The sequence below is a fragment of the Peromyscus maniculatus genome, chromosome 6, assembly GCF_049852395.1.
Source record: "Peromyscus maniculatus bairdii isolate BWxNUB_F1_BW_parent chromosome 6, HU_Pman_BW_mat_3.1, whole genome shotgun sequence".
NCBI classification, from domain to species: Eukaryota; Metazoa; Chordata; class Mammalia; order Rodentia; family Cricetidae; genus Peromyscus; species Peromyscus maniculatus.
The window spans coordinates 9551115-9563446 of NC_134857.1; the positions used below are offsets into that span (position 1 = coordinate 9551115).

At 40.0% G+C, this 12332-nt stretch overlaps 1 protein-coding gene across 3 annotated transcripts in view; it reads left to right on the top strand.

The window, feature by feature from the left end:
- LOC102920155 (EGF-like and EMI domain-containing protein 1) overlaps positions 1–12332 on the top strand; it is a 708148-nt gene that overhangs the window by 662434 nt on the left and 33382 nt on the right. For all 3 annotated transcript variants that reach the window (XR_013051998.1, XR_013051999.1, XM_016000520.3), the window contains exon 17: positions 11620–11748. Coding sequence is in view for 1 of the 3 variants with exons in the window: in XM_016000520.3 (XP_015856006.2) it covers positions 11620–11748 (129 nt within the window). In the remaining 2 variants the exon portion in view is untranslated. The remainder of the gene's footprint in view (positions 1–11619; positions 11749–12332) is intronic.

The window sequence follows — 12332 nt, forward strand, 5'->3', positions numbered from 1 at the left end:
GTGCTTACACTCATTTTTTAAACAAAAAACATTTTTTTTTCTCGCAGGACTCCTTCACTTTATGGATTTGACCATCATAGTCAACATTTGATTACTCTCAGTATACTAATATATAGAATGAGTAAAAACATCCATGGGCAAAGGAAAATAAAAGCATGTATTGTGGTCATTGAGATAAAAAGTTATATTGTAATATCATTCATTGACTTTAATGTTGATTTGAAGTAATATTCTCTAAAAGATCATTTACTTTGGATAACCAAATTAACACGTGTTGATAATAATAAATATCTGAGTTTCCATGTTTTGATTGTAAGATTCAAAAAATGAAATGATTATTATGAGTTTGTTCTTACTGTCTATAGTCCATAAATGTCTTAGATGTCCACTTAAGAGTGTGCCAGTCTGCTTGAGAAGAAGCACACACACTAAGTCTTTTGTGTTTTCAGGTTTCTTGCCTACTACATGCAGAGCTCCCTTCCAGGTTGTGGCTTATCTGTCCCACTGCCACATCTCTCTCCCATCTGTCTGTCATCTGTCCTCTCCCATCTGTCTGTCATCTGTCAGTTCTCACTATCGCCAAAGGAGAACTCTTGCATCAGGGAATACTGTCATAATGCACAAACTCAGGACATTGCACGAGGCTGTGCTTTTCTTGTGTGCAAGTCCTATAATTTAAATCCTACAGCTCCCAAGGGAAGCCAGGATTAGCAGCATAGTATCTGAATCTTCATGCCTATTTATAAAGGAACAGAAAATTATAAGATCGAATCTGGTTTTCAGTGACTAAGATTTTAAATATAACACAGCCATTTTATTATACTATGGTAGTATGTACCAGATTCCAATTATTAGAAACACTTCACTGGTCATTTTCATAATAAAAACTGAAATATGAAACTTTAATGCAAAATCTGATACTGGCTTTCAGGAGGTGACTTTCCCTGAGTAGCACATGTAAGAATAAGTAATTTGAAAATCTCAGTCCAGGTGTCTCCAGTGAGATATCCTGATTCTGTGAGAAGAGGGGAGAATGTGAATTGTGGTTCCCTCCAGTCTAGAAGTCAATGTGACGCGTCCATACTTCCCCGGTTGTGCGGTTAATTTCCGGGAATCAGAATGCTGACTCATGACTCAGAATGCTGACTCAAGAAAAAGAATATACATTGATTCCTTAGATTCTTCTAAAAATAAAAGTAATAGTTGCTCCCATGGGGTGGCTTGGGCTATCCAATGAAAGAGTACAGGAGCGGGACTTAGAACAAATGTCTGGAATATCACCGATATTCAGAAAATGCTAACACTTACATTGTGATCTCCTCTGAAGTTTCCATGAGCACCCTATATTCCCTATTCTAAGCATAGACAGAAGATCAGCCTTCTACCTATAGTATTTTTAAATGAATATTTATTTATGTGTATTGTGTATGCACATGTGTGTGCAAGTATGTGCTAGAAGAGAGTATCAGATCTCTCAAAATTATAACTGATTATCTGGGTAGTAGGATTTGAACTTTGGTCCTCATGACTGTACAGCAAGCACTCTTAATTGCTGAGCCATCTCTCTGGTCCCCAAATCACAGTACTTTAACTGTGTTTCTCATTTTCATATTTTACTACAAAAAGAAAATAACTCAATAGAGAAGATGAGACATCAGCTATGGCTAATTAAGCCTTGTTTTTTTTGTTTGTTTGTTTGTTTTTTTCCTGAGGAGATACTTGCCTTCTGCAAGCATTATCATATCCATTGAATATCCTGTGAATGCTGTGAAGTTGTGATTCTTTGTTTGCATTTTGTCAGGAGCACTGAAGAAGAGGAAATCCTGTTGTTGTTGCTAGGTATCTGTTAGTACTGGCCACACATCTGAAAAATGGCAGCCACTAAGTTCTCCAAAGTGGAGAGCCACTGTGGAGGATGACCTGAAGAGACACCGTGCTAACACTGGTATTCAGGTTGTCCATTGCAGAAGAGAACTTATCTCTGAATTCAGAGACAGGAGACACTGTGAATACCGTCTTGGGGTTTGTGCCCTGGATGAGCCTGTTCTCACATAGGCAGTTGAAAAGGGAATGAACCAGGGCAGCTTGCTTTCTGGACCTGTGTCAAATACATTGCTTTAGGTGTGGCTTTGCTCAGATCCACAGCCTTAAATTGCTCCCAAATGCTGAAGAGTCCAACAGTCAGCTGCTCTCTCAGTGACTCTGCCCTGTTTTCGGCTCTTGCAGCCTGTGCTCCAACAGCTAAGGAGAACTGGAGGTTTCTTACCAAACACGTAGAAATGTCTGCAGCTTTCCTCAGAATTGTTCATTTGCTGTTGCTTTCCCAGGCCTGATCCTTCAACGTATAAGCCCCTCCTTCCTCACCTCCATCTCCTCTTGGATATTCCACTACATTCCCAGAATGCAGGCTGTTAGGATGCTTGGAACATGAGATGATACACAGTGAAAACAAACAGTACAAATGAACAATGAAGTACCAAAGAACCTGTGGAGCCTATCCCTTGGTTACATGGAGAATCTGTCACCCATCAGATTCTGTTGTGCCTTATAAAGATAGCTTGGTGTATGTCTCATCTCCTTGCCTTTCAGACAGGCATCCCAGAATCTTGGAATCTCTTGTCTGGATGCCTGTGATTCCATACAACAAGACTCCCGCCTTCCATTTCCACATGCAGATTGTCATCAGGCTAAGATTAAATGTGCAACATGATGAAACTCCTACTTATAAAGACTGTTTCAATCCTTCAACTTGTCCCCAACTTCTGTCTTCCAGCCAAGAAGAAAAATGTAACTAAAGCTTTGAATAAAAAACTTCTCATACAAGTTGTTCCTTCTGGATTCCTCTTCTGCCTGATCTGATCCCCACAAGAGTATCTATTATTATTTGTTTGGATGGATTAACTTTTTTATGTCAATTTTATCACTTATGGGTCAGATTCTACTATTTATTTTTCATTTATTGGTCCATGGGGCATTTAAAAAGAGATACTAATCATATTCAAGTTTACATCATCCATAAGCATGAGACCTGCCTGGCCCACAGTAACTATTAAACAGCCCTTTAATTGGAATCACAACTTGTGAATACTCTTCATGCTGCAGTGTTGCTCTGTCCCTGGGGAGCAGCCTTGCAAACATCTGGACATTTGAACTTGGAGACTGAGTGATCTTCCCTTCTTACCTTACCTCTCTCTTTCCCTGAAACAGTTCTGTATGTTGTGTCAAACCCATACAGAATAGTAATGTGTTATTCTCAATAGTAATGTGAAAAAAAAAAGCATGACCTAATCATGTAGTTTGGGTATCAACAGTTTATCAGGAACTCCAACCTGCCTGATTTTGAGGTATATAGACAACTGTGGAAGCCCATTTCCAGGTTTCCTCATGGCTTTACCCAGCAGGTCTGCATAGAGGGGATGACTGGACCACGGGCCTGTGTGCAGGTGCCTGAGATGGTCTGCACTTGGGTATGCAGGGGCAAGGTCTTTTGCTCCACCCCTTGGTATTCCTATACATACCCTAGGGCAGAGACAGTAGACGCCTGATGGAATAGGTTCCGGGCCCTCTTGAGGCTATCCTATATTTTCTGTCTTTATCACCCCCCTCTAATCCTTCTGTCTAATATTTCCTGCTGCTCCTACTCAAGAGCACTCTGGGGAAATGTAGGGATTGGGGGTAGCCCCTCCATAGACAACTTCTCTCCCTCCCTCTACCCCTCCTTCCCTCTTTCTGTCTCTCCCTCCCTTCCTCTTTTTCTCTGAAGGCCAGATACTGAAATAACTTTTGTGGGCAAATGGTCACCTCCTTACTGTGTCATTGCACTTTAGAACACCCCAAAACTATTGGTAGAATACTCTTTTAAGTGGTACTGTGAATTTCAGAGAATGCTATCTGATGAGAATAAAGAGTCCATTTTGTAACTTGTAGGTCTCAAATTTTACAGTCTAGTTTTAGCTCTACTAATCCACACAGCCTTGGTTCAGTTATTACTTCTATCAGATATCTGTGTGTTCTAGTTCCTGCTACCTTCTAGAGCAATGGTTCTCAACCTGTGGGCCATGAACCCTTTGAGGTTGCATATCAGATATTTACATTATAATTCATAACAGTAGAAAAGTTACAGTTATGAATTACCAATCAAATAATTTTGTGGTTGAGGTCACAACACATTAAGAACTATGTTAAGGTTGACAATCACTGTTCAAGAGCAATAGGTCTAAACCATAAGTCCATACTAGAATTTAAATTTTTATTTATTCTTTAGTAATTTCACATATGAACAAAATATACTTTGATCATATTCTTCCCATCTCAAACTCCACTCCCTCTTAGGCATCCCTCTACATTTCTCTCTTTTTATAACCCTTCCAGAATAATTAGTGCTGTCATATGACCATGGTTATAGGGCATCATCACCTGGGACATGGGAAAACTACAAGGAAGAAAAGCAGCTGCCCTTCTCAGCATCTGTCACCTGCCTGTAGCTTCTCAGCTAGGAATGGGGCCCCATGAGCCCCTTCCTTCCCGGGCTATAGTAGTGATTGCCTTGATCTTGTGCAGGGCTTGTGCTTGTGAACAGACCTGCTGTGAGTTCATGGGTGCAAAGGTCCAGAAGATAGTCTTCGCCAACCACTAGATCTAACGATCTTTCCACTTCCAGTTCCACAATGGTCCCTGAACCTCAAAGGTGGATCTGGTAGTCATAGTGGAGATGTAGCTGTCCAATTTAAGACTGAGTACTTCCCAGTCACCCGCCCTCTTCACTGTGACCAGTTGTGAGTCTGTGTATTAACTACCGACCTCTGCATAAAGAAGCTTTTCCAATGAGGGATACACTAGTTTATGGGTATAAGGATAAGTATTTAGAATGCAGTTTGACACTATATCCTTTTTAACAAAATAATTGCAGTAAGGCCTGTTATCTTCCCCGCCAAGGATTCTTGGACAGATTTATAGCACAAAGCACAGTTCCCTCCTGTGGAATGTACTGGAGTCCAGTTAGGAAATTGTTGCTTACCCCTATATCACAGCTGCACCCAGAGCATATTTTGCCAGGCCACACATTACTGTAGCTGATGGCTGCATTGTACCATGCAGCACTGTGGAAGCCAGCTGGGAGAATCGTTCCAGGTCAGCACCAGCTTGATTTCTCTGTTTGGTGATTACGGTGTATAGTGTCTTTGTCAAATAATTTCTTACCATTAAATTCATATGCAATGACAATAGCCTGTGTCGTCTAGGGAGTCTCTGGGACCTCCCCTGAACAATAGCTCAATAATATATACCCAGTACCTGACACTGGGCTTTTTGTGTAGTAACATGTATTTTTGTGGAAGCATCATTCTTCCATGTAGGGTAACTTCAATTAAACTTAAAACATATATGCACCTTTAGGAAGCTTATAAAATAGTATGAGTCTGTATATAGCTTTTTCAAACATCCTTAGTGTTATTTATCCTTCTCCTACCTCTCTTCTCCCTGTCTTTTATACCTTTATATGATATATATATATATATATATATATATATTTCCCATCCCAAATTCACTGAATTTGATTCTCTCAGGGGAACTTGGGTCATATGTTTTGACATCCCCACTATTCTGAGCTCTGAGCCACATCTATTCCCAACAGTTTGTGATACAGAAGGTCTCTGGGTCTTTGTGATACCATGACAGTGTCTGGCAGGTCCTAGCCCAGACTAAACTACAGTGACTCTCGGCCCACTCCCTCCTGTCTCCTTTAATGGGCTGTGAGAACTAAGAACATTGTTTCAAGGAACAATCAGATCAGTTGACATCATAGGTCTTCCTGAAAGAGAGGAAAGAGATGTAGAACACAGATAAGAACCACCCCCTGACAAGTCCCCACATACTCAAGGACTACTAGTGACCCCAGGCAGTGGCACCAATGCTACCCTGTGTTCTTGAACTTTAAGAGGGACACAGTTGTTACGATGTCCTGACTCCCATATATTTATTCTCTGAATGAGGCAAAAAGGTCTGGGTGAGATCATGCATCAACCTATGAAAAATGAACAATTAAAACAATGAAGTTGTCAGTTCTTTTACCAGATTGCAAATCAATAACCTTCCTGTCAGGCTGGCTCTCCACTGCACCATTAGTTTAATACAAAGACATTCCCAGGAACTGTAGGTGACAGCTGATCCATCATCTGGTGGCTCTGGGCTTCTGATAGAGACCTGAGCAAAAGATGCTTCTGTAAAGCACAGAGGTCAGTCTCGATCTGTGAAAACCAGTGTTTAAAGCACAATTTGAATTTTTAAAAACTGACATGATGGAGGATACTTCTTTCTATAATCCAAAGTGCGCATGTATGCCGTGTGTGTGTGTGTGTGTGTGTGTGTGTGTGTGTGTGTGCGTGTGTGTGTGGTATGTGCTTATTTAGCTTTGTTGGAGGCATTGAGATACAATAGATGGCCAAGAAATTTGTGACAGTCACAGTGAAGGGACTGAGGCTACATGTGATCCTGCAGGTTGGATAGGTCTTCCTGAAGAAGCTACAAGGTATCACGCTGAATGCCAAACACAATGACTGAGCAAATGGGAAGCCAATGCATTGCATTCTCTTCCATGTTTTGTTTCTGTGTGCCATCTGAGAAAGCATTTGTCAATCTAAAAAAAAAACAATGGAATAAGGACAAATTCTCTTAAGTCTTTTGTTGGTGTCTCGCTTGACTTTCAGTTTCAGGAGAAAAGTACCCAATTACTTTTAGAAGTCGTCTTAAATGAGAGAGTTCTTTCTTGTTAAACACATAAGGCAATAATGAGAAATGCACTATAGCACAGCTAGAGCAGGAGGGTTTGTGAAATCCTGGGATTAACTAAATTGTCTCTCTAACTGATTTTGTTCCCATTTGAATCTTATCAAAGTTGGTCTCTCAACTTTTAATGAAAATCTGGGATACTGCCAAAATGAGCAGGGCAAAACTAGTACTTCTCCTTCACGATGGTTTGGGCATTTACTTTACCAAGACTGTAGATTCACAATCAAAATATTTTTTATCTCTACTTCAGAAAGCCATTATCCATTCATTTTTTAAAACTGCTTTCACTGCTCAATTCAAAGAACAAAATGTAGCTATCATCCATAGGGAAGCCACATAACGGAGGTTCTGTGGTTCTGCCATCCAGAATGATGTCATCTGGAAGAGGAATCCACTCCATCGGTTCAAATGAGACTGACCAGGAGTTTTACCAGCTCTTGTGGCTGATAAAACATGACCAAGAACATTTTTGTGTAAACATGTTTTAGGCTGATAGCCAAGGTTATGCCATTTGTCTTTATGATGGCTTGAGAGTTTTGGGACATTGAACTATGTCTTATTTCTCTGAAACACTGAGAGAATGGGGGCAGAGACAGAGAGACAGAGTGAGGGACAGAGACAGAATGACAGTGTGTGAGAGGGGTGGGGGACATCCCTGAGCTTATCCTGAGAACACTCTGGATTGTTCCTGGTTTCAATACTCAGTTAGCACATTGTCCAATCCCATGAATTATTGTGTGCATAATAGTTTTAAATGGTTTTAACAGAGACTGTATGGAACACTAGGGTGAGAAAGCAGTTCATGGTCTGGAAATTCTCCTGGGACCCATTATCAGGGTCCTTTTCACACAGCTCTTCCCTCTTGGTCTCTCTCTAAATATCTGCTGGAATCCCAGGCTGTTTCCACTGTTTCCTGGGTCCTGCCCTCTGAAGAATCTCAAATCATTCACAATGTGGCATATTAAATGATATCTTTTGGATCCATTTACTAAATGAAAGTATCTTTAAATTATTAGCTATAGTCTTTCCATATATTTTGACATCATATAGTTAAGTATGATATAGGCATTCATTTTTAAGGAGGTTGTACTTTTAGCTGTTATTAGGAACTTGACCCTATATAATAACATGACTCCTAAGGAGTAAATTCAAAGTTATGTGCAACATTAAGGAGTGCAGAAATTGTAATAGGCTAAATAAAGATCCCTCAAAGATGCTCATGTCCTAATTCTTGGAACCTGTAATTATGTGACTTTATATGAAAAAAAAAGGAATTTTGTAGATTTGGTAAGTTGAGCATCTCAAGTTTTGAATTACCTGAGTGGACTTAATGAAATAAAAAATTATTATAAGATCAGAGACTCAAGAAGCTAAGCTGTTTGTTGAGGACATGAACCACAAGCCAAGAATTATGAGTAGCTTCTAGAAACTATGAGGCAATTAAACCCATCTCTCTTCTAGCTTCAAGAGAGGACATTTTGACTTTTGCCTTCTGGCTGCTATAATGATATGATAATAAATCTGTGTCCACTTGATGCAGTAATTCATAAATGCAACTTTGTTATAATAGCCATGGGTCATACTCTTTAAGAATTCTCTCAGCCACTCATGTCCCTCCAGGTCCCCTAAGGAAAACTATTCTCCGTAATTTTCTCTGTCCTCCTTCCCTTGATCTACATACACTGTTTCTGATATTTTAACAGCTCAGTTGCACAGTGCCCTCTTCACAAAGAACATCTGGAGCTATGCACTCCCATCCCACACCTGCCAGTTCTAATAGGGTCCTAATGCTACTCCGCTTATCACACCTGCACCTTCACAACAGCTGACATTTGGTATTTGAATGGTTATGTGATCATGTTTATCATATCACTACTGTTAGCTTGATGAGTACACAAATATAATTTTGCACACTCTTGCGAACCTGGTGCCTAGTGGTATTCACAAGTAGCTTCTTGGTGGGTTAAGAATCCTCAGAGTTATGTGTGTCTCCCATGGTGGCCTGATACTGAGACCTGGTGCAGTTCATTTAGAAGCAGGAGAAAGGCAACAGGTGTGCTTGCCTCTGTGTTTTCCACCTTTGCTTGCAGATAAAGTGAGCCTGCCAGGCTTTGCATTAACTCACATGCTTCTGAGGTCTTGGGCATAGTCACCATTTCTCTTTCTGAGTGATAACTGATAAAAGATGTAGTGTGGTGAATAGGTAATAGAAAAAGTGTTGTGCGGTTTCTAAAACACTTTTTGTGTAGGATTTAGGACTCTTTATTTTTGCCTTATTTCTATTTACTTAATTTTATTACTTGAGAACTGATCATAAGACCACTAAGAAGTTAAGTTTTTCTTTAGCAAGGCATTTATAACTTTTATTATTTTGATTTCTCTGGTTTTCCCCCTTTTTGAGCTGAGGACCGAACCCCAGGGCCTTGCACTTGTTAGGCAAGCACTCTACCACTGAGCTAAATCCCCAACCCAGATTTCTCTGGCTTCCATAGTCAAAACTAATGCTATCTTAGGCTTCCCCTAGGATGTAGAAGGAATAGCACTTTTGCATAGTTTTCTTAAGCCTCCAAAGAAGAAAATGCATGAGATATGGTTAATCTCCATTTATGTGTTTAAGTTCATTTCAATGTTTTGTGTGTACGTGTGCATGTGGATGAACATGTGTGTGGGTGCATGCACATATATGTGTACATGTGTGAAGAGATCAGAGGTGACCTTGGGTGTCATTTCTTAAGCACAGTCCACTTTGTCTCATTAAAACAGGGGCCCTCACTGGCCTGATACTCACCAAGGAGACTATGTGGGCTGGTTATAACCCTCAGGATCAAGTTGTATCTTCTTTCCCAGCACTGGGATTATAGCTGTGCATTTAACTTTCCTGGAAGTGTTTATATGTGGGTCCTGGGAGTCAAGTGCCCATGATTTCACAGAGAGCATCTTTACCTACTGAGCTATCTCTCAATCCCTCAATACTTGTTTTTAAAAACTAATTTCCATGATTAGTAGAAATATGTATAAAGGGTCTTTAAATAGTAGATAATTTCCCGTAGTAGTTATGCTATATTGTTCTACATAGTTTGCACATACATATTACTTTTATTTAAATTGGTTTAAACTCAAATATTTTACAAATATTTTTATTGTTGAGAATTTCATTTGAATATATCCACCCCCCCATTTACTCCATTCATTTATCCCCATATCTCCCCAATAAGTCCCTCTCCCAAGTTCATTATTCCTTATCATCCTTTTCCTGTCCTCCCTCTTCCCTCTCAGACTCCACCTCTTTCTTGATAGACCACTAATTCAGTTAGTGCTCCCTGTGCATACATTCCTCCTCATGACAATCTATAGATGCTACTCCTCTTTCCGTAAGAAGGAAATTCGGTTTTAGACCTTTCTGTACAGTAAGTTCTTAGGTTCTCAGGTAGTATAGTGACAGTGGTCTGCTCCCTTGGTCCAGATGCTCACAGTCTCCCTAGACTGCACATTTTACCAGGCACTTTCACACAGCATAATTTTTGATGGCTTATTCAAATCACACCAGCTCAGATTTCTCTGTGCCATTAGGTTCCATGCTTCAAGATGGAAAATAGGCAAATAAGTTGAGTTGCTGTAATTTATTACCCAGATCCTATTATGTTCAGAATCACCCTTTGCACCTCTCATTGTGGTTAATCGCAGTGTGCTATGGGCATGTTTTCTATGTGAAGACCAAACTTTATCACCATGTAACTGTCACAACAAGTACCGATTACAAAAGCTAGGAAGAATGTGTAATCAATTCAACTTTGACTTTATAAAACTTTTGTAAGACTCTAATGAAGACAAATTATTTTGTTAGTTGATTGTCAGCCTTCTGTGTAGATTCCTTCCCTTAAGGAGTTCATATCATGTCACAGTGGGGTAGAAAGAATGTTCCCAGTTTACTGACAATGAGGTGGAAAAAGCAAGAAGGTCGCCTACATTCACCCCCAGCTGTGGTTGGCTCTTCTCCCTTAGACATTAATCAACCAAGTCAATAAGCTTTGCTGACAGTCGAGCCAAATGTGTCTTTTTGAGTACCTGACAGACTCAGGATGAATGCTCCATGAACAGATACTTGAGCAATTGGTATTTCTAAATCAAAGAGTGTCTATACCCACAGCACAGTCTGTTAAATGTTGGTGGAGACATTGCTGGTCTGTCTTAGGTCTAAAGGACCTAATGACCAACTGGCCTGCTTTTTTTCCCCACTGAATTTGTTTGAATTGCCATGTGTCCATAACCATGAAACCCAAACTGTCTACTTGATTCCATGTTCTGTGCTGAAAATACCCATATCCCTTTTTCCTTTTTACAAAAAAAAAAGTCTTGATGTGATTGAAATGTTGGATGGAGGGATTTCACTGTTGAGACTACATACAGAAACAGCAGAACACGGCTGAGGGGCTGACCGACGACACAAACACAGCACCTGCTAATGTGCAGGGAGAAACCACCTGGAGACTTTAGAAAAGCTACCCCAGAAATAATATCTTTATCCAGATACAAGGTCCCATATGAATTATACTATTATTTTAGCTGATTTTCCCTGACATCACACTATGATTTTTTTCCATGACAAGAAAATTGCAGCCAACCCTTGACAGTCAATCACAAATTGACTGAACAAAACAAAATCAAACAGTGAAGTAATCCCCAAGCAAATTTAATGAAACCTAAATCCCGAAGGGCTGTGCACTTCTGTAGGCAATGGTCTTATTTAATAAGCTGGCCCTGCTTTCACTTTTAGGACCATATTTACACAGACAAATTCAATTCATTTGGGTTGACTTTTCCTCTTCCTCCCAGTCTGCCCACCAGGCACGTATGGGAAAGACTGTAACCAGAGATGTCAGTGTTCAGCAACTGAGGACTGTCATCCAGTCACCGGAAGATGTTCCTGTCTGCCTGGCTACCATGGAAACCACTGTCAGCTCCGTAAGTGTGGTCGTCTGTACAGAAGTGTGACTTACTGAGGAGATACTGACAGGCCAGACTTGCTCAGAGCAAAGAGCAGAAGTGAATGGAGGCTTCAACTCCATCACCAATTCTGTGGGATGTTTGACTTGAATACTGGAAAGCATTATCTTCTCATCTCTCTCTGCACCCCCTTTCTCTATCTTCTTTTGGTCTTTTCTGTTCAAAAAATTCCCCAAACCCTTAACAAGTATATATGAAACAAGATAGATGAAAAATGTAGGAAATTATGTGCTTATCACTATAAATCAGCAGAGAACAAGAGACAACATATTTTAAATGACTCAAATGTAAGCTGATCCCATGCCTGCTCTGAAACAAAAATGAAATGAATTGTTATTCTGTGATGAAAGCAAAGGCTTGCTTAAGTGACAAAATGCCAGCAGCTCCTGGCCCTGTAATGAGACAGCTCCATCCCTAGACTCAGAACCTTACATTGATTTGCTGGAACAATTTAATGTCAAAAATGCTTATTGAAGAAAGAATACACTAAAAAAGTCTCAAGGAGCACGTGAAAATGTTCAATCAACTATTTAATTTTTAAG